Source organism: Amphiura filiformis, chromosome 5, assembly GCF_039555335.1.
Source record: "Amphiura filiformis chromosome 5, Afil_fr2py, whole genome shotgun sequence".
NCBI lineage: Eukaryota > Metazoa > Echinodermata > Ophiuroidea > Amphilepidida > Amphiuridae > Amphiura > Amphiura filiformis.
In genome coordinates, this window is record NC_092632.1 from 38,177,783 (window position 1) to 38,201,493 (window position 23,711).

At 35.5% G+C, this 23,711-nt stretch overlaps 2 protein-coding genes across 2 annotated transcripts in view; one reads left to right on the forward strand and one right to left on the reverse strand.

Moving 5' to 3' along the window:
* LOC140151678 (uncharacterized) overlaps positions 1–21,028 on the reverse strand; it is a 98,209-nt gene extending 77,181 nt beyond the window's left edge. The window contains exon 1 of the mRNA XM_072174013.1: positions 20,661–21,028. The gene's annotated coding sequence lies outside the window, so the exon portion shown is untranslated. The remainder of the gene's footprint in view (positions 1–20,660) is intronic.
* A 623-nt stretch (positions 21,029–21,651) lies between these two features.
* Positions 21,652–23,711, forward strand: part of LOC140153087 (dihydrolipoyllysine-residue succinyltransferase component of 2-oxoglutarate dehydrogenase complex, mitochondrial-like) — a 38,132-nt gene continuing 36,072 nt past the window's right edge. The window contains exon 1 of the mRNA XM_072175707.1: positions 21,652–21,749. Within this exon, the coding sequence (XP_072031808.1) occupies positions 21,663–21,749 (87 nt within the window). The 5' untranslated portion in view covers positions 21,652–21,662. The remainder of the gene's footprint in view (positions 21,750–23,711) is intronic.

The following is a 23,711-nucleotide window of genomic DNA, read 5'->3' on the forward strand; positions in this document are numbered from 1 at the left end:
TGAACGAAGCACTTTATCACATGTTACAAAGAAAGAAGACAAATATTAATAGATACTAAAAGAAAAAACATTTTTCAAGAAAGCAAAACTATGTGTACAAATGGGATTCAGATTTGATCTAAAAACTATTGCTGATGACTGTGCAATAATTATTAGCCTCTCACGGGGTAAAATTTTCAAATGGCCTGCCAAAAATGTTTGCCCCCCCCTCCGTTTATCCTCCCCACGGCGCGTAAATATTACACAGCCTCTTAGGTGCACTTTAAATGAGAGCTCTGTCACTTGTAGTCAACAGTATGATTAATTAAGATTAATTAATTCTTACTGGATTAAGTAATACAATTTTGGATAATCAGTTGGCATAAATTTGTACACACTGTGCTGCAATGCTCATGAATTATGCATACCACTTGCTTCAATAATGATTACATAAAGACATAATGTGCAAAATCAATGTTATAAAGCTCTCTCTGAATTAGGCAAATTCTAATTGAATAACACAGTCTTAATTGTAGACTGGAGTTTATTATATAGCTTACTTAATTGATTGTAGTTTCAATATGACAAGTAGGACAAAAGGTGCTTGTGGTATGACATACATTATTTAGGTCTTCATTTAAGGATCAGTTCAGATATGATCTAATCAGACAATTGATCATAATGACCATTATATTCTTTTGTTATGTTCAAATTTAGGTCACAGTGACAGTAAGACAAAATATTTTGAAATAATCAAACAATTGTGAACAAAACTTTTAAACCTCATAAACATTCAAAAGTCAATTTTCAACGACAATAATATTTAAAAAAATGCTTTTTAACAGTAACCTCATGAAAAAGAAACCAAAACATTACAAACCAGGGATTCAGTTGGGGGTAATCAAGACCTGTGCCTCCCCCCAACTTTTGAAAACCTACGTACGCCACTGAAGTTGCATATACCACACTCATGAAATTTGCCAAATTTAAAAGAACTGAGCTCACTCAGTTAAGCAGTTTTCTGAGTTTAAAAAAGAAGTTTTATACTTTTAAAAAGTTGCTGCACAAATTGAAACAAATTTTCACTTCCCATACCAATTTGCAGAAACAAAATGAGCCTGAAGGCCAAATTTGAAAATGTCAAAACTGTGCTCCTCCCTTCTTTCACCCTGATTACACAACATTTTAAACATAAGAATAAATGAATTTCAATACTAATAAGTCTAAATCAACAGCTAAATAGGGCACAAAGGTGGTTTTGAACAAGAAACAACACCTACAGAACTGGAACATATTTCTTGTTTCTTGTGATTCACAACTAAAGATGTTTTCCCCAATATTGTTAATCAGCCAATATGCGACACGTTCCGCAGTGGTACATGACTTTTAAGCCACTCCACACATTTGCTGTAATCAAGAACATGTACCCAACACATTGAGGCTCGTTTAGATTTCAATATTTCTAAAAAGGAAAAAATAATTGAAATCCTGTCATTCAAGAAATGGATAATTAGTGTTTCAACATGCGCTACAAGATTCTCCATTAAATACGGTGACGTGACTGAAGACTAACTGCACTTTTACAAGGTGTCTTTCCTGGCCTTATAAGTACTCTTCTGTCTTAATGGCATATAGCAAAAGCATATTTAATCAACCAATATTGATATAAGCCTTAGAGACAGTTTCCTTAGACTATTACGGTAGCTCCACTCTTTGGGCTAAATTATTATAGTCCATAGTCGCAAGCATACCGGAAACTAAGTAAGAAGTAAATTGGAAGTGACAGTGTGAAATGGGACTCTTGTAGGTTTGATAAATACACCATCACTATAGATGCCTAATAAGATCTATTTTGTAATCTTTATTAAAGCCCACTCTTTTTTTTTCCCACTCTGACCAAATAAACGCTCAGGTATTAGCGTGCCATCATCTCTCTTTCATAACTACTATGCAAACATGCATCTATAAGAATCAAATATCTACTCCAAACAGGCTACTAACACACCTAAGTGAAAGGAAAACAATTATGCTACAATGCACTGATCACTTATCGTTTAAGATATATGAAAACACTTTTCTCGCTGTGAACGAGAGCGGAAAACAAGGAAGCCTGGTGTAATACTGCACGGCATGCAGGGCTAATATTAATCAATAATAGGCCAGGCTTTCAACATCGGGCTAGGAACCGTATTGTCTCCTTTCATCTCATTCTCATCTCATCTTATTACAAGCTTATTGCTTTCCACACATCCGGTTCTACGGAGGACTGATATTCTTTTGTTATTAGAATGCATATCTTGTACCAAGGGCAGACTGGTCTGTGTAGTCAGGAAAATGAAGACCGTTTGTTCTCAAAATACCGGCACCGCTAAGGGCACATTTTAATAGACAAAGTACAAGCTTTTAAACATCTTAAGGGTCCATTGTTATTTGGGGCTACATTGCCTTAACTCAAAGTAAATGTAAAGAGACAGTGTTTTAGTCCTCATTAAAAGATGATTTATTACATGTCCACTGCTAGAAGGGACTTCAAATAGCTTCAAATAAACTCGCAAGACTGCGATGTTTACAATATAAATACCTTATCATGGACAATTCTTTGGCCAGTTGTTTGCATAGAGCTCACTCTTTTGGTAGCGAGTTCCTTGGTTCTGATCATATCAAAACAATTTATTTTATTTTCATTAAAACCAACTGTCTACTAAGTTTTGCTTTTAAACAAAAATACAACTTAGTAGTTATATATTAGAATTAAGATGGCAAACAAGGCGACTCAGCAGTCTGTCAGACAGAATTATTATATCAAATATTACAGGTATTATGTATTCAAAATGAAACATTGGGGTGCTTCTGTCTCCTTGGGGTGTGAGGTGTCTGTATGGGGTATGTGTAATGTGTGTGTGGGAGGGAGGCTGTATAGTTAAGTAGTGTAGCCAGGATTTTAGTGTAGAGGGGGCAAAACCAAATTTTCGTTCCTATTTGTAAATCTTTTGTCCCATTTTTAGTCATTTTAAGGGCACATAAGGGCATAATTTGGGCAAAAGTGTCCTTAAAATTGCCCAATTATGGCAAATTTGGGTGCTTTTTTGACAAATTCGTCTACTGATGGGCAGCAAAAACAGCAGAAAATAGGTATAGAGAAAGTCAGCATCCGAAAGTCTGCATAGCATATCCCTTTACAACATTTTTTTGAAGACCACCCCTCAGCTCCCACATCAATTATCACATATTACAGATCCATATTACATGGTATTTATTTCTGTGTGCAATTTAATTGAATCTTTTTCAGTTCCCCTTCCAAGTGCAAGTTTATAGAAACCATAGAACTGTAAAGTCAACACAACACATAGGGGCATAACACAATGACAGACCTTAAACCTACACTACATCCAATACCCACTGGCAAATTCTGTACTATATGATGATATTAAATCATCATCATCAGATTCAAAAGATGAATTTCAGTCTAGGCAAATTCCGATCTGCTAAAGAAGATATATGATTAATTGTCAATATCAATTTTATCCTCTAGGCTGCTTATTGTCACAAGACAATTATCATTGTACTCAATGCTATTCATCTGAAAACAGCTGGGACAAAGTAGTTAAAAGACTATTAAAAAGAGAAGGCGAAAAACCCGCTTGGACTGTTTTAAGTAGAATTTCAGTATGAGTAAGATCGCTTATGAAAAAAAAATTGAGTACAAATATATTGGCAAGTCTTGTTGTAAATTAGCCTCTTCTCACTGAATGAGACAATATTAATTATATTGCTGCCACTAAATGCCATTCTCAGGCCAGTGCGGGAGTTGTAGCAGCACCCCCAAAGTCCACTTTTTGCTATTTTTTGTCAATAAAAAGGTCCAAAAGTGGGTGAAAATTGATAAAAGGTGCACGTTTTAGTAATAAGACATTCAAAATGTCCCAAAAAGGACTCTGGGTTAGGTCCACTTTTTACAAAAAAGTCTGTGCAAGCGTACTTTTCATTCACTAGGTCCACTTTTTGGAAGTTCAGCACCCCCCCCCCGAAATAAATCTTGCATACAGACCTGGCCATTACATAGGAATGCATAAATTTACATGTAATAATCTCAAGTCCATTGTCATGATTGTACAGAGGGCATTGCCATTGTCTTTACTTCAATGCCATGGTCAGCATCATCATCATCATAACACTCTTATGCCCAAATCATTGTTATCATCATCATCATAATCACCATAAAAAAGTCCTAATATTATCATTAATCATCATCCTTGTCGCCTTCTGATGGTATAGACATTCAACTACATTGTCTTGTGAACTACTTTGATAAATTAAATAGTCCCTTCATGAGAGAAAATTATATGAGATCATTGTTGATATACCTTTTAAACTACAATCCATTTCTAATTATTATCACGATAAATAACTAAATAAAAATATTAATATCTTCAGGAATTTTATTCAAGTATGATGTACGATGTAGTTTTATTCGGAATGTGTGTCAATTTTGACACCCTAAACAATACACATTGGTTGGGAACAGCTGGGGCCAATCACGTAAGAATTTCTTTAATAGTCAGGTGATAGCTAGCTATGTCAAAGACTTTATTTATGATGCGTAGGTTCACTCAGATGGGGAAGACAAGGCCCATTTTACTCCAAGGGTAGGGTGGGGGTGGGTGTGGATGGGTGTGGTTGAGTGGTAAGCATGTACAATTTTCATATTTTGGTACAGTAGGAGTGTGTTTGGTATTAGAGAGACTGATTCCATACAAAGTATGAACCTCACTGAGGGAAGGGGCAGGCCTAAGAAATACTGGTTGGCATGAATGGGAGGTCAGGGTATATACAGATATTTGGTTGCTTGGACTCCCACCCAGACTCACCATTTTTACACACTTTGCACATCTTAATACTAATCACGGCGTGTCCGTCCGTCCCTCTGTCCGCGCGCTATCATATCACATAGGCCTATTTCAATATTGAGCATGTGCATATACCGGACATGTGCATATAGGCCAATTTCAGCAGAACATGACTATTTCCGGGAACCACCCGACCCGAGAACCGCGAAATATATGGCACGCGAGACAAGACAAAAAACGGCGAGACTTAAAAAATGACGTCCAGTTTAAAAAATGACGCCGAGAATAAAATAAATTAACGTCGAGAATAAAAAACAACGTCGAGAATGAAATGATAACGTCGAGAATGAAATAAAAACGTCGAGTTTTAAAATACAACGTTGAGTTCAAAACGATGACGTTGAGATTGTAAAACCAACGCCGAGTTTGTAACGGGCCGAGTTTTTTCGCGTCCAGATTTTTTTTTTTTTCGCGTCCAGATTTTTTTCGCGCCGAGTAGCGCCCTCTATAGTCTTTCTGTATATTATATCTCAATACTAGTAATTATTATAAACCATGCAATTTATTGATTATTTACTAATATTATTCATATTTGAAAGAAACAACAATGATAAAGATAGCACTTGAGCTGTGCATTATTGGCAGTATATGTTTCATTGTAGGTAATTCCTATGCGTGCTTGTTTAAGTCCATGCATGGAAGTCATGATAGTGACAGTGTCTCCTTTATCTATGGTTGAATCCAGCATGGTCTTGACTTGGTGGAGGTCAGTGCAGAACTGCCTAGCACATGAAAAAGCACATAGTATGGGGTGGGTTACCATGGTTATCAGGTCAAATTGCAAGGATAGGACAGGAAATGGGCAAGGTCAGTGATGTAATGTTAGGTATGGGTAGCAGGTAGGGTCAAAATGGGTTAACAAAGACACATTGGGTATGGAGGCAACATAAGACAAAACATGAAATTTATAGGCCTACCTAGCTGTTACAATAATTTGAGTGATAATTCATGTTTGACCAATTGGCTCTGGGGAGTGTACAGGGTGTCCCGGGAAAATAAAAAACTGGACCTAAGTTGAGAAATAGGCATCAGAATCCAAATATTTTAAAAACAGCGTATAGCCCATATAATACGATGATTTTACTTGAATCGGTTGAATGATTGCGAATAAATTAGCGATTACATAACGCATGAATCAATCACTTCATTTCAAGTTTGAAAGAAAGTTCATTCAGAATCAGAATCAGCATTTTATAGACAATCACCCAAACAAAGCAGGTATAAGTCAAACTAGACATTAAATGAAAATACAGGATTGAACATAGAGAATACAACATATTAATATTATGAACATGAGAAATGAACTATCATTATTTAACATGTTTAAAGAACGTTTTTAAGCAGAATGAATGAAATTAGCAAGAGCAGTGATGGCATCATGCATCATTCTCATTATCGCTCATAATGAATATAAACTTATTATTATCATTAAGGTTGCCAATATCAAAAATTCAAACAAAGTACATGCCAATGGGCTTTATATTTTAGTAAAATTCTTTTCGTTCTTTAAATAATCTGTTAATAAGTTTAATCTGTTCAATAAGTTTGTTGCAGAAATCAGTTTTCCCGGACAAAATGTTACTTTAAATATTGTCCTGAATAATGAATGCAAAAGTTTTAAACAAAACATTGCACAGTATCAACAATTACACTGTAAATTGGCTAGAACACATTGAACACGTCCCCCTAAAATCATAATAGAAGAAACAAAGTAATAATTCCCATGTGCATCTTCCTTTTTAATTTTAGCACCCTTTTTGGGCCCAAATGGGTAAAATTACACAATTGTACACGCTTCGTGCGCGATGACCCATCAAATAGCAAAACGCACGTTCATCTAGGGCTAAAATAGTCCCAAATTGAAATATGTTCGTGCGGACAAAAAGTCACATCAGCGAAACCGAATGCTCGTCTCCCCTACTAGCGCCCTCCCCCTAGATGTTAATGCTTCCACGCGACTGCTTAAAGCAGGATTAACATAACACCGTTGGATTATAAGAGGACTAAATTTAATGAGATACACAATCTTTATAAGGAAGGTGTGAGCAGTATGAAAAAGCGGGGGGGGGGCACTTCAATATGAAATGGAAATAGGAGTGTAGGGCTGACACTTTCACAGTAAGGGGCATTTGGTGAGAGCAAAATATAAAAAAATATAGGGTCATTGGGTGAGAGCATACATATTGGCATTTGGTGAGATCAAAATGCACAAAATATGGGGTCATTGGGTGACAGACGGACCGTTTGGATCTAAATTAGTCCGGGCATTGGGTAAGAATGACCTTTTTTTAAAATAGGGTCTTCGGACGAGACCCTTGAAAATTGAATTTCTAGCAAAATGGCTTTGTTATTTCAAAATAAGTAACAAAATCAGTGATAGATGACTCGTTGCTGTTCAAATGGATATACATGTATAAGGGTCTTTGGGTGACAGATCAAAAGGAAAATATAAGGAGTATTTGGGTGAAAGAGCATGTGATAATAAAAAAAAAATATGGGGTCTTTGGGTGACTCGGTGCTGAAAAAGGAGTCTTAATGGAAATTGCATTGATGCGGGCATTATCATGATTATGTAGGCCCTAATCGCTCATTTCTTCACAAACAGTCAACCGAATCAAATATAATTTGCGTACATAATAATATTATAATAATATGATGCACAATACAATGAGATAAACGCCGCTTTTTACATTTTTTCCGATGCCTATTTCTTGACTTATGTCCAAATTCATTCACTAGGGTATTTCTGGTACACCTTGTATATCTTGTTATGCTGGTTATTTAAATTTCACACGACATAAGAGTCATTCCATTGAACTGTACTGACTATGGCAAGTATACAGCTAGAAAGGTCGTAACTTAATGCTCTTCTACCATATTCTTCCTAGTCTTTCCACGGAATTAACCTCGGAATCAATGTCTGTCCTCTGAAACTCACTCATAAAATTTGCCACACTCACCATATTCTTTTATTTCCGCCATTGCAGATATTGAAAATGACTAGCTATTTGGACCATGTCAACATGGCCAATCAGAAACTATAGAGGCGCTTCTCGACGCGAAAAAATCTGGACGCCGAAAAAAAATCTGGACGCCGAAGAAACTCGGCGTTACAAACTCGGCGTTGGTTTTACAATCTCAACGTCATCGTTTTGAACTCAACGTCGTATTTTAAAACTCGACGTTATCATTTCATTCTCGACGTCATTTTTGTCATTCTCTGCGTCATTTTTTAAACTGGACGTCATTTTTCAAGTCTCGCCGTTTTTTGTCCGGTGTGGCGTGCCATAGAAATCTAGTTTATAATAACCTTGACTACATGTTTTTCACCCCTGAATAAGAATAACACAGAAACCCTGGGTAAGGAACTACATGTATGTTTTTATGTTCTAAGAATTTTGACAATTTTTGTCACCAGCAATTTAAGATCTTTTTTTAACTTCACAGCAACCAGTAAAGCTTTTAGCACTTAAAATATTTCCTAGGAATTTCAATGAAAATGGCTCAAATTTAAAGTACACAAGGATCCTAAATTGTATAGCATCTGTCCCTGAAAGACCATTAGTTTTAAGGTGGCTTTATCGGCTATAGTGTCATGCTAAGAACTCCTTGAAAATGATATAGGATGTGTGTATCAGGGGTAGCGCTAGAACTAAACACTCCAGTGTCCGCAGGGACCCCCGAACTTGCAGAAAATTAAAAAGTAGGGGGTCCGGAGTAGAGTTTGGTGAGTCCGAGTTGCACAAATAGTATGTCTGCAATAGCGCTAGATTGAAAAACGGAGGGTCTGCTGGGACCCCTGAACTTGCAGAAAATTTAAAAACAGGGGGTCCGAACTCTATTTTGGTGGGTCCGGGACCCCAAAAAGCAACCTAGCGCTACCCCTGGTGTGTATTGATGAGAAAACCTTACTTGCCAAGTTTTAATTTTTTCCAAAAAAGCGTTTTTGATTTATGCAACTTTTTGTCATCTCAAAATCCCATTGAATTACTACAAGGAAGGGATTTTGGCACTTTGCCAATTTCTCAAAATAGCCACATTTTTGAAAACAAAGATTTTATTAAAACTGATTTTTCTCTCCTTTATAGCGTTTGTATATAAAAGTTTTAAGTTTCATTTTGCTGCCAATATATCACAGAATAATACCAACCAAATTTATTTTCTAACTTAGTGTTACTTAAGTATATATTTAAAAGGAATGTTAGTACTTTTTTATGATTTTTTGATTTTTGTCTATAAACACTAAATTACCTAAATTCTAGGATTTTTTTAGGCAACAGGGAAGGGTGCTGTGGTTACCAAACTTTCAGGGATGGTAAATAAGATTAATATCTAAATTCTCTCGTCAGCTTTTTCCAATTAAGTGTTTCTATATTAAGCTACAGTGTTTCTAACATTCCCTAAAATAAAAAATGGAAAAAATAATTTTTTTCAAAAAGTAAACACTTTATCCAAAAAAACTGACGAGAGAATTTAGATATTAAGCTTATTTACCATCCCTGAAAGTTTGGTAACCATAGCTCCTTCCTAAGTGGGCAAAAAAAATCAAAAACTGTCAAAATTAAGGGAATTTTCACAAAATAAAGAAAAACATAAGAATTGTTACAATTCTTATAAGACTCTTAAATTAGGTAGGGAAAATACTTTTCTTTGTTATGTTAAAGATTTAAATGAATAGACCTGATTGATCTGACACAGGAGCTATTTTTCTGCAAGGGTGTTGTATCCGAGGCAGCTACCTTAAGAGTTTGTCACCAAAAAGCCCCAATTATTCATCGTACTAGTCTGTCAGCCTGTCAGTGTGTCACCAAAAGACCCCTATTTCGGGAGTTCAAGGAGCTTGTACATCACTTTCATATGAATGCCCCCCCCCAATAAAGCCACTGCTTAATGTATGTACACACTAGCAGATCCAGTACCCCAGGCCCACAATGATAGGACAAGAGACCCACAAGAAACATTAATATACATGGGCTATTATGATCAGCTTGACAACTTAGTTGTGGACAATTGGTACAGCTGAAAAAAAAAAACCATGAAACAAACAAATGTTGGCAGTATTTTGTAGAAAAAAAAAGGATCTTAAAGGACTGAAGCAAGCCACTGTGAACAAGCTGTAGAGCATGTTCTGGTTTATCCTTTGTGTCTCGTGCCAGTGTTACTACAATAATAATTATTAGTCCAGATCTCTTCTTTGCATGACAGATCATAGATATATCTGCAAGATCACATTGTTCATGAACTATCATAATGATATTTTAATGATACTTGCACAAAACAATATGTAAGCACTCAATTCAAGCAGCTTTAAGTTTTAGTTTATTATTAGCAAACAAAAACACTAAATTAGATCATGCCATAAGATCTTATCATGACCGGAAGGATAAACAGTGTATTGTGCTCATTGAACATAAATATGACATCAGGCATGGGATAAGAGAAAATGTTTCACTGATGAATAGCTTTTATTTAATCACCCAGCAATTTCATCAAAATTTTAACACAAAAAATAAATGAGAACTGTTGAGCTGCCAAGCCTGCCATGTGCAAGGTGTTGTATGTTTTAATTTCATCAAGAGTAAAAAAAATGAGGGCTTAATTTGGTAGGAGAGATGGGATTCTGGACCTAATTTGTGGGGTCTTTGGGTGAAAAATTATTTTACAAAATACTGATGAGGTCTTTGGATGAGAATATGGAATTGCTATACCGGTAGTTCTAAATTACTTCAAATGATTTTGGTATTGGATATGTTGGAAGCTACCATTGAAGTTGATAAGTGCTCATGCAGGCCAAAGGCCAAGTATTGAGGTATTTTCTCAAAATATCAATAGTCTATCTCTAGAACCACTGAACCAATACTAGACTTGCTTGTACTCATGCTTATGCATTTTTCATGCTGATTCCAAATATGGTCATATAAATTTCGAATTTTTGAAAATTTTTTTTAGACTTGTCGTCTGCAGTCGACACCCACACAAAGAGGGTTAAAATGACAGATCGGAAGAGATCCAATGAGCATGGGTTTATCAACAACATACAGAGTGACAGCATTGCTGAAAAAGGGGGTCTTAACTAATAACTAGGGGCATCAATCCATCTTGAAAAGTGGTGAGGACACAGATCTTGTGAACTTGGGGCAGCACCATGCACACTCCAGGATTGAAGCCCTTATCAACAACATACAGAGTGACAGCACCTGGGGGGAGGGGTACTCTAGTTTGGTTTTGGTAGGGACGTGCAGCTGAGATTTTGGAAGTAGACCCATAAATATACCAATTTTTCAAGAAATTTGGACCCATTGATATACCAAAAGTCAAAATTTTCGGCCGAATTTACCCAAAATTGTCTTAGTTTTTACCAATTTTCCCAAAATTTTGGGAAAATTTCAAAAATTTTGGCTAGATTGAGGCAAAATAATTGGGCTATTTTTCGAACAATTTTGAAAAAAGGACCCATTCATATACCCAAATTGGCCTAGAAAAAGGGGTCATTGATATACCAAAAGGCTGAAAATGCTACCCATATTTGCGGCACGTCCCCATATGGTCATTTGCACTGAGTACCCCCCTGGGTGACAGCATTGCTGAAAAAGGGGGTCTTAACTAATAACTAGGGGCATCAATCCATCTTGAAAAGGGGTGAGGACACAGATCTGTCTTCAAGTGGACTTGCAAGGGCAGCACCATGCACACCCCAGGATTGAAGCCCCTTAGCACTGAACCTAACATATCTGTCACCTCATGCAGTGGTTTCATTTTTCCCTATACTATCTTTGCTGTGTTAATTATTTCCCATTTATCATCCACAGTGTAGGTTCCTGTTGCAGTTTACAATTTTACTATGTACATGTATTAACACTGATTCACTAGTAAAGTCTGCTCAATTGTAATAGTAGGCTCACAGTGCAACATTGCGATTGGTAATGAGCCAATTTTGAGGAAATCAATATTATTGGTTATCAGATTCGGGAAAAAATGCATTCTGATACGTGCACTTGTACACATGTAACCCTATTTTGTTGTGCACAGATCATTTATGTATTGTTTTAAACCCTGGTTTGTTGCACTGAGTTGATCAACAGAGGGTGCTCTTCATCATGTCCAAATGTTGTACACTGGTGTAAACAATGCATTATACATCTTCAATAATAAAAACAAATTCAAAGAGGCTCAATTCACAGGTATAATGAATATATCAATCTATAATTCTATTTTGTCAAATCAATTTCAATCATTGTTGGTCAGAATCAAAACAAACTCTTAAAAGCATCATGTGAAAAAGGGAAAAATAGTTTCACAACAAACTTCCCACGAAATCTACAAATTGAGCAAATCCTAGATGCTTTTCTCAAAATAACATAGCTTGAAATAGCTTCTATGATTAGTTTCATAGCTTACTTACTTTAAGTCTTCAATACAAACCCCAGCTAACCCCATTTAGCAAAGGTCCAAGACAAAGGTAGCAACTATTGTTCAACATTTCAGAACTTCCATGATTACAATAGTAGTCTGGCCAATCAGTCAAGGGCTCAATGGTTTTGTTTAGAGCATTGTCCCCAACTTTGTTCAAAATAGGAATTAACCAATTTGTCTTACTTTTGTGTCTTATATTTTCTTTGCCAGTTTCAATGGCTACAGGTTTAGATATGTCAACTAAATACTGTTATAATGCATCTAGTTCTGATCAAAACTGAAGTACATTACCAATAAATTTCACAATGATTAATTTTATTTGTGGATTGATCAAAATAGTATTCCTTTATAATCATTCAAACTTTTTAAGTAGAGAAAAAAAGTATCCAAACAGTTGGGCGCCCATTCCTTTTTTTAAAGGAATTTTTATTAAGTACACACTACATCAGTTCAATTAAAGTGTTATAAGTATAGAGCCCACAGGAAACCATTTACAACATGTACCAACAGTCCAACACCCAGGACCAATTGGTCAACTCATAACAGTAGAATACTTGCTTAGGAAACAACCGCTTAGTACTTTTATACTAAATGAAAAATACTTCCTTTGGGTTCTTTTTGAAAGTCCTTGTACAGGGGTGAAATACAACTTAAAATACAATCCCCCGACCATATTCACACCAGCTGAGCTACATAAGGCCTTAAAAAATTGTTTGATTGGCGTAACCCGACCGACCCTAAAAATAGGCCCAACTCTAGACTTTTTTCTCATTTTTTTCAAAAAAAAGGATAAAAAAAAATAAAAAAAGATTAAAATTTAAAAAAAGAAGAAAAATTCATGATTTTGTGTGTGTAAAAAAATTTTTTTTTAAATTGCCAACCGACCTACCCTAATTTTTTTTCATGTAACGCCAATCAAACAATTTTTTTTAGGCCTTATGCTCTATAGCTCTTCATATCTGATTTATGATATTGTGTAATTTTTTATGTAACTTATGTGCAATATTATATTTTTGTTTTTCTGTGCCAGTGATAGAGTGTACATAAATAAAAATAAATAAATAAATAAATTTGAAACTGTGTTATTTTTGAAATCACCAACTCAGGGTAAAAAGTTCAGTTTGGCTTTTGTGAGGGCAGTCAGGCAATAGGGCATCAAGGCAATCACATACCGTACTACAGAATATGTCCAAAGTTACCAGGGGTGTGAGAGGCCTCAGACCAAAAAAGCTGAGAATTACTAAAAAAAAGGCTGAAAAACAGCATAAAAGCAGGGTAAAAACGTCAAATATGGGCTGAAAATAAAAGAAAACGCGTAAATGTTAGCAATAAAAAAAGCTGAAATCAGCTTAAAAGCTGAAATTTCACACCCCTGAGTTACACACTTGTGAGGGAACTAAAGCACAGGCATGGGGCACCCAAGGCTCCCCCGATAAACCCCTGAAAAGTCTAACAAAGTTACATCAGTTGAATCAATATGTTAAAGATTTAAACATCATCACACATAATACAGACCAATCTAGGCTACTGTTCCTAGAAGCAACAAAACCCCACTAACTGATCTTAGTTACTCTCACAAATAAAAATGGGCAGTTTTGAAATCAAACAATACATGTACCAGCAGAAATGGTTGACAAACCAGGGTGACAAATCTCATTTGTTATTAACAAATATTACGAGCTGTAAAATGTGACCTTTATCATTTAAGCATTATAGCTTATTTTAAAATGGTTTTGTGAATATTCAAGTTGATAAATGTGAAATATAATCATATAAATGAACCAATAATTATACTAGACTGTCTGGTGAATTATGATGAGTACAGTATTATGACTCTGGGTTTGGTGTGTTGACTTATCAGCTGCTCAGTGGGTAAGTGCAATAGCTGCCCTGTGAACATTTGGCAATTTACACACAGTATATTGTATACATCTACACATAGCAGCTACACATGGCAGATATTGCACTTACCCACTTTTGACACTGCGCAGTTGTTATATTACTTTGTATGCCAGTATTATTTTTTTCTATCTTTTTTTATGAGCAGCACCTGTAATCTTGAGAATTTAATGTGCCTAATTCTTTTATTTTGACGATTTTTTTTGTAGCCTTATACTAGAGTAAAACTACAATCCAGGACATTGATTGCAATTTGATTCTACTAAATTGTGGAAGTACCTAACATTGATTAGGGGAAAGGGTAATAGGGACATGTTTAAAAGCTCTATGTTGCAAATCAACATGTTTCATGTGTAAATTCAATAGAGGCTATTTTTAGCAAAATATATGACAATTAAGTATTTATTCCTAACATTCATCTCCTACTTCATATTATTCATTATTGTTTTACCTCACTTCCTACATGGGAGCTTGCCCAGGAGCTTGTCCTTTTGAGGATGTTTCTTGTTGAAAATTGAGTTTTAAAATACAAACATTAGGCTATCATATACTGAAACACCAAAGGTTTAGCATACTTGGTTCTTCAGTTCTAAAATGTTGTGATGTGTATTTTCCTATGTATTTTATTGTTTTTTTACTCCATATTTTTGCTTTTTAAAAATTTAATTTCAAATTTGCCGCCTTTGCCCTTTGACCCCATGGATCTGATCATGTCACATATAAGCCTTCTTGTAAGTTACTTGAATTGGGTGATTACATGAATTGTATTGTGCACAAACACCTTCAGTGATCCAAAATATTTTGTCCTGGATAGCCAATGTGTTCATGAGAATTGAATTGTTTTTGTCCAACATGCTAATTTCATATTTGCATATTTCACAAACGCTCTTTTTATAAATTGGAAGGACAGGCTACACAAGCTTACACATATCCTTGACAAAGAGCATAAATAATAAATAATCTAGAGAAGAGGAGAGGGACAAATACCTTAAACAGAGATGAGGGCACTTATCTACTCAAGTGAAGTCATGTTTATGATCCATTTTTACAGACTGGAAAGAATTCTAACTGGAAGCTACTTCCCCAGATAAAGTTCCTTAAGGGCTCTGGTATGAGCGTTTGGACAGTATTTTGTGGGACATGAGAGCACATCAGACATATCAATTGCATTCTGAATACGAAGAATGTCCTTCTGATATCAAATAATTTTGATTTTTTTTGAAATTTGTGATATAATACAAATTTTATGACAAATTATTAAAATTTAATATTTTTAAATTTTAAATTTTGATATAGAATAGTCTTCAAGTAAACTTTATTTATCTAATGATATGTACTTAAAGTGTATGTAGCTAGGATGAATAGCTGACAATCAAATGAAAATTTTGACCTTTCATATCTTCAATTCGAAAGGTCAAAATTTTCAATTGATCATCGGCTTTTCATCCCAGACCCAGATACATAGACTTTAAGTAGATATCATTAGATTTATAAGTTTACTTCGAGGACTGTTACATATCATTTGCCATAAAATGTGTATTATATCACGTAATGTCAACAAATCAAAATAATTTAATATCAGAAGGACATTCTTTGTATTTCAGAATGCAATTTGATATGTCTGATGTGTTCTCATGTCCCACAAAAGATACTGTCCAAATGCTCATACCCCACCCCTTAATTGTCAGGGAAATAAAAGTTGGTTTTGATGAGCAAAATTGCAACATAGAGCTTTTAAATTTTTTCCATTAGGTGATGAAGAAAAACCCCACCGTTAATATAAGGGCTTTCTAGAAGATCAGTTGGTTGGGCTTATTTGTATTGTTTTCAAAATAAATCTACTTTTTGCCCCAAACCACTGATTTTACATATATATATACAGCAAATTTCTGTTAAACTCAATCCACTTCTGGTCAAATATATGGGCTTATTTTACATACAATTTGCATAGCCAGGGGAAGTGGGAACACCCCCCCCCCCCACACACACACACAAAAAAAACTTTTTAGGGATAAGATGGGGATGGTATTATGGTAAAGAGAAGTGTTCTTAAAATGACTGAAAATGGGACAAAAAATTTCCCCCCTGGCCCACATTGGGACAAAAAGTGGGGACAAAAATTTGGCTAACCCCTTCTCCACACTAGGCTGGCAGCACTTCTGACCATTTCATAACTTGCATTATTTTATGATGAGCTAGCTAGAACTACTAGCGTGGAACTAGGAAAGTAAAATTCTGGGGAATGCAGGAGATTGGGTCAATATTTTACAGACCTGGATGTTAAAGCCATATTATAACATTTTTTCAGGGTATATTGGTTTAATAAAGTACAATATAATCGTAAAAAAATTAATTTTAAAAAATCAGTGAGGGCGTCCTCCTCAGCAAATGTTATAATATGGCTTTAATACATGCAGATAATGTCTGAGATTTCTGAAATTGTGACAAGGGCTTATGTTGCAGCTGCACCCTACACATGGTTTCAGAGAAGAATGACAGATTGATGCAAGTGCCCTCTTACTGTCGAGTGACATATGTGAGCTTTGTGTGCGCTGAGTGCCGCCGACCAACATTTTGATGCATAATTTGCCATTCATACATATATGTTACATGCTATGTAATACTGTGCATGATTGGTTGAGAGCCAGGCATAAACAATGTTAATGCCTATTTATATGTTAATTTAAATGTTAATGCCTGGTGCCTCGGATGTGGGATCGCCTTTCAAGTACTCAATATTCTATGTGCTGTTACTTAGGGAGTGTTCAGAAATACTTTGGTGGGGGGGGGGCTGGTAAAAAGGGAGGGGGGGCCAAAAAAGTTTTGGACCTTAAAAGAGGGGGGGACCAAAAGTTTTAGGTGGTAGGAAAGGGGGTCAAAAAGTTTTCCCTTTAAAACCCAAATTTTGGAAAAAGCGCTTATGCCAAGCATTGAGACCGCTTCTATATCTCTTTTAACATGGGCAAGTTTTGGTTTTCAGTGCTTTTCTTTGAAAAAATGATGGCACTTAGTGTACACATATCTATTAATTAATATAACATCAAAGATGATCAGCAACATGCAACATGTTGTCTAAGAAATACTGGCACTTTTTATCATAGAATTTTATATCTCTTCAAAATAGGCTACAAACATGATTATGTACCAATCTGATCAAAATACAACTAAATCAAGAAAATATTGCAAATAAATAGTTTACTATATCTCATTGCAAAATTATTTTGTACACATAGGCCCATGGGTAGATTTACCATAAGACAGAGTGGGCACAGGCCCAGGTGCCACGGTCTTTTGGGGCCAAAACTGATACCTGTGTACATTTGCGTGACTAAATTAATCTCATATTTGACCATTTTAAATTAGTTCCAATTTTAACAATATTTGACCATTCAACCTTCAATATGGCCAAATTTTTTGTGCGGTTCGCGCGCATTTGTACTATCATAATAGCCACGGATCCAAATTATATGGTGATGTGCCTATGAACCTCCAAATAAATCCTCTATTTCATTTATCCCTGTAAAATCAGATAAACACCCTGATTTGGGACAAATCTAAATTAAGTATCAAATGAAAATTTCATTGTGCTTGTATTTCATGCGCAATTGTCCCAACATGGAATGTTTCAAACATTTGCCTCCCTCAATGACATGTGACCCAGATACCACACCACTGGAAACAACATTATTAAGTATAATGTTTGTTATACGATAAGGGGGGGTCAAAAAGTTTTGTCTGTCAAAAGAGGGGTCAAAAAGTTTAGCGGTCCATTGAGGGGGGGTCAAAAAGTTTTCGTTTAAAAATTTGAGTTAGACCAGCCCCCTACCAAAGTATTAATGAACACTCCCTTAATTTCCTCCACAAGCGAGTATGAACAACCGTAGTCATGAAAATATAAGAATGAATGACTAAACGGTTGTTTATGCCAGAGGGGCCGCAAGCGAGGGCATAAACAACCATTTAGTCATGAAAATATCTGAATGAACCCCGTTCATACATACCAGAATATTTTGTGATTCTTATTTCATCAAAATAATAACAAAAAATTACGAGTAACATTAGTAAAAAACATGATTTTCCTTGCATTCCTCAGCCATGTCAGCCTCAGCTGTATAGGAACCGGTGATTCAACTCAAGTAAGGTGTAGCCCAGTTCCAATAATTGACCGACTGGGAGTTCAAAGAAGTGCTGTTTATGTGACATTGCAGTTTAATGTGCATTCACAATCACATGCACACTTATAGCCGTCGTAACGAGAAAATCTTTGCTTTACAAATGATTGCAAATTATACACATTTGTAATTATTTTTCACCACAAAATATGATATGAAAACACAGGTGAGCAATGTATGAATATAATAAGTCAAACAGGGTGTAATAGTTATTGTCAATATTAATATTTTGCGACATTTATTATAATGAAAACATTTAACACTGGAGACACCCCCATGGCAATTCCTACAACTTGAGTCTCTTGAGAACAAGTCGAGTCCTCAAACGTTCAAAATTTGTAGTTCCTACCAGGCATGGAACTTAACTTTTTTGCCACTCGCCAATCGGGCGAGTAGGTCAAAAACTTTACCCGTCCAAACAAAGTTGTACTCGTCCGATAATCACGGTCGCCAAATCGCGATCAGTGTTGTTTTTCATGGGTCCATTTTCTCCGCATGAAAGACGCGACAGCCGCCGTTTGTTTTAAAATCCATGACTCACTTTGTGTGCATGAAGCCAAAAACTTAATCATTAATTGATGATAAAAAATAAGAAATTTAATAAAATAATAAAATAATAAAAGCCCCAAAATTTTGACCAACCTGCTAGAAATAATGCAGTAATATTTGTAAATGCAAGTATGCAACATCAGGAAATCTTGCACTTTTTTATGCTTTCCGTAACGACCGACATGAACGATGGTTTGATGGGGAAATCCCGATTGATGAAATAATATTCAGACTGACGAGTGACGACGTGCGGTTATTGTTTATTTAATTATTTATCACAACCTGAAAATATTCAGTTTTTAATATATTAAAGGGGCATTTCGTGATCCACAGCCTCATCCCCCCACTTTTCCCAAAAAAAGTTGAGATTTTTACACCACTGGATACCTCTGGCTACATAATGTCTATGTACCAAATATTTCTTGCAGCTCAATTCGTCTGTAGCAAAAATATCGTGAAATTTGAATTTCGTTCTGGTGCACCAGAACGAAATTACAACGCATTGTCTATGGAGCAGTGTAATACACATAATCATGCATAACTCGTAAACGCATAAAATCGGAAACAACTGAAATTTTGGGAATAAGCTTTTTTGTGGATATCTACTGAAAAATGTCATAAAAAGAGGATGCTAGGATCACTTAAATACTCCTTTAAGTTAATGTTTTCCTAAATAATCTACGTTTCCTTTATTAATATTATTGTTACGATAAATAAAAGCAATTTTAAAAGACAAAATCAAAATGATAACATTTTTTGTATTATTGTGGCACCACGTGCTTGGTGTTTTAGCATGACAACAAAACGTTAATTTAAGAAGTGCGGAAGAACCAGAATTTGTGGCCGAGTTTGCGCATGTTTTTGCACCTGTTTTTGACCAAAACTGACTTACCCTTAGAATTGAAAAAAATAAAAAAAATCAAAGCAACTAGAGATGGAATATGATAAAATATCACGCGAAAATGCACTTTTATTTTAGAACAATAGACATTTAATGAGGTCAAATTGCACTCTGAGCCTGGGTAAGGGTTAGGCCGGCCGTGAAATGTTACTCGCCAGTCGGGCTGGTGAATTTGTAACTTTACTCGACCGGCTGCAATTTTACTCGCAATTGGCGACCGGACGGGTGGAAATTTCCATCCCAGGTTCCTACAACTGGATGTAGCTTATTTATAGGTTCCCCATACAAACTCTTTAGCAACCTCACTCAGTCATCCCAATTCCAAACACAGGTGTCAAACTCACATTGCTTGAGAAGTCTAGCCAAGAATTTGCTCACCGATATGTCGATAGCGTCACATTCTAGGCTAGAGACCATTGCATTCAAAATCTAGTCGGATTCGCTGAAGCATGACACAGTGAGTGTAAAGCAATGGAAGTTCAGCAGTAAACACAGCCGATCAGGACAGGCGATTGCATCAAAAATATTGCTAAAATTACACTTCAGCAAAATTTTAGACTGTCCAAAATAGGCAAATCTTGCTCGAGAAAAGATAAGTTGACTCTCATCGAAATAACTTTCATCGAAATTTCAACATAAACAGAATAAATGACCTCCGGTGCAAAAAATTGTACCACAGCCACCAACACTGCTGTCCGGCCGAAAAACGATTGCAAATTAACACATTCTAGTCTAGCATCGCCATTGTGGCATTGAATGCGTAACTATCGTGTGCAAATTCGAAGCTTGAGAGTTCTCGAATTACACTCACACAACAAACATGATGAATTGTTGGCCTACCTGTTTCAAATTCAAATCATGAAATGATCATGACATGATGACAATGATGTCATGGATGTTGATGAAGATCATTCATAGACAGTAACATGATCATGATGATGTTGGAAATTGAATTTAAGCAACTTGATTGAACTTGGAAGCTTTTTTTTTGAGAAGTGTACTCGTTATCACCGTGCATTCTGTGATACCACTTGCCCACTTGTTGACACAATTTAGTTTAATGAAATTATCAATTCAATAATCAATGTCATGGCCATGATGACATGCCGTCAGCTTCTGCGTGTTTGTAAACAATGTTGACATTGAACGAATGTGGACGAAAAACAACGCCCTCGAAATAGCCAATCGTCGTCTGCTGTCAAGTGAACGCATTGAATGGTCAAACATATCTACTAACGTGAAAACTGTAACAAGACAACGGTACTTTTGTGCTCTTTTATTTAAAAAGCTACTTTCATAGCATTATGAAATTATAAATGTTTCTGCGTTATGAAATAAAATCAAATTTTTAGCATTTTTATTTCTCTGCGAAGAACTTTTGACACTAACGACAGCCTGTATGCCATTAATTATATCCTTTTCCAATAAAGTTTATTTAAAGAATAACATTTGAGTAATAATATTATATATTAAATCAATATCTGTATAATTATTATATTTTTAAATTAAAAAATATTATATCTATTTAAAATAATATTAATCAATTTGATAATACAAATATTATAAATAATAAAATAAAGTATTATAGACTTGACCTTTATTATTAAGGATACATTTTGGAGACTTAGTTTGTAAATTGAACATTTTTATATGATTAATAATATATTGAAGTAGCTAGAAGTTTAAAAAAATGACATGAAATGCAATTTAAATAATTTACATTTTTAGTTACCTTATATTGATACTTAAATTTAAAATTATCCTTTTATCATTAATTTTGTTTGACCATCTCCTTTAACTGTATCTATTTTAAACACGGTGAAATGTCCTCTTGCTCTTTTCATGTTCAGAATCATGCTTTCATCCGGAAAAGTGTTGCGAAGTTTTTCGCAAATCGCACTTCAACGGTCAAACGTATTGGGATTTAAGGCAAGTTACCAGTAAGATCATACCCATGTCCATTGAATCATGCTACATGAAGGCATAAATCGGTCAAATAAAATGGACAATTACTACTTTAAAATGTCACATCCTGTAGCCGGTTTGCTTGCTATGTGCTCGTATGCCGTATACACTACCAATGCTACAGACAAAGTATGCGATACCAATTTGTGTAAATTGTAATCACTTGAAGCAGTAATGTAAACAATAGTGTGCCATTTTACTTTAGGCGCATGCTTCTCGAGAACTCTAGCTGCGAATTTGCACATATTATGATAGCTGAGCTACGGCCTACGCATTTCGATAGAGTTGTCAGTTTACTTTTTACTTTAGGGGATTATGCACTTTCAGTTTCCCACGCGCTTGAACGGAAATTGGATTATGCACTTTTTCGATGTCTAGTGAGCAAATTTCTTCAATATTTTGAGAAAATGATGTCAAATTTTCTATTCTATATTGTTTGGTAATAATGTCTTTGCCAATAGTAGCGAGGACAACACTTTTTAGGTTTATTCTAGGAACATCTACAAATTTGGTATCACTGTAAAGAGCATTAAGAAACTTAGACAATGGTACCAAAAACAGCTCTATAGCTCAAAGTATGGGGGAGTTACACCTATTTGAAGTTGTGAAGGGTAGCGGAATTTGTCTGTCATTTTTTGTTTATGGTACCCTGGATTTATTTGTCTAGCACTTGAATATTTTTACAAGTAACACTTACAAATCTGGTATCAATGTAAAGGGCATTAAAAAAGAAAGACAATGGTAAATAAACAAGTAAATTTAGGAATGAATGAATAAAGGAATAAATAAAAGGCAAAATAAACAAATGAATATGTAATCTAATATGACCCATGCAACACATGAACATGTTCTGCCAGTGCCATTAGTTACTTGTCAACCTCATCTGACACTACACTATTCAACTTTAGTCCACAATAGAGTGATTCACGCAACATGAATAGGGGATTAAAAAACTGTGAAGTAGGACCATGTGCTTCTTTTGTCCAAGTTGCCATCAAGATTTCGAATGAAAACAGTTCAGACCCAGAACACGATAATGTCAGAAATTAATATTTTGTTCTGGGTCTGACTCTGATTATTCGGACTACTCATGTGCTACAGTTGTACTAACTACAAATTTCGAACGTTTTAGAACTTGTTCTCAAGTTGTAGGGTAGGTATATGCAAGGCTCCCGCTAGTCCGAGGTGCTCTGACGATAACATTCCGATCGCCATGCAATCTGTAGTAGGCCAGTGGGACAACGGAACCGCTACGTGAACGAGCTAGGCTCGCTAACCTTCAAAAGCTCTGCGTCCGATCGGACGCACAACTTTAAAACCAGGTCGGGAAATGTGCGACCACAGTATTTTTGTACGTATGTTGATGTATTGGGCAACAGGCAATACAATTTTACATGGCTTCTGGTTGCCGGTATTGCATCGCATCGCATCTCAGTTTGATGCAAATATTTGACTATTTCCTTCCATTTTTCTGATGAGATTTTAAAGATTTATGTAAATGTTATTCTCTATAATAATGTGAATGTAAACTTGCTGACACTGTACGATAATTAAGAAATTTTTAATTTTGTTCTCATGTTCTGAGCTTAAGATCACACATCGCCTTACCGGGAGAACTTCCATTGACAGACATGACCCGACCCCGGAAGTTGTTCGCAAAATCAGTAGTCTCCACAGCAGCCAGTTTGGTTCCCCTCACTCCATAAAATGTTTGTGTGGAGGGAGCCTAACCAAACTGGCTGTGTAGAAGACTACAAAATTAGGTCAATAATACTGATTACTGATTGGTCTGTTGCTAATTTAATATTAATATATGCATGATGAGATGTGAAATTTTATTTTTGAAGTTAACAAAATTTAGGATCATTGCAAACACCAAAATTTGGTAAGCTTTATAACAACTCATTTTTGGGCTGAATCAACTTG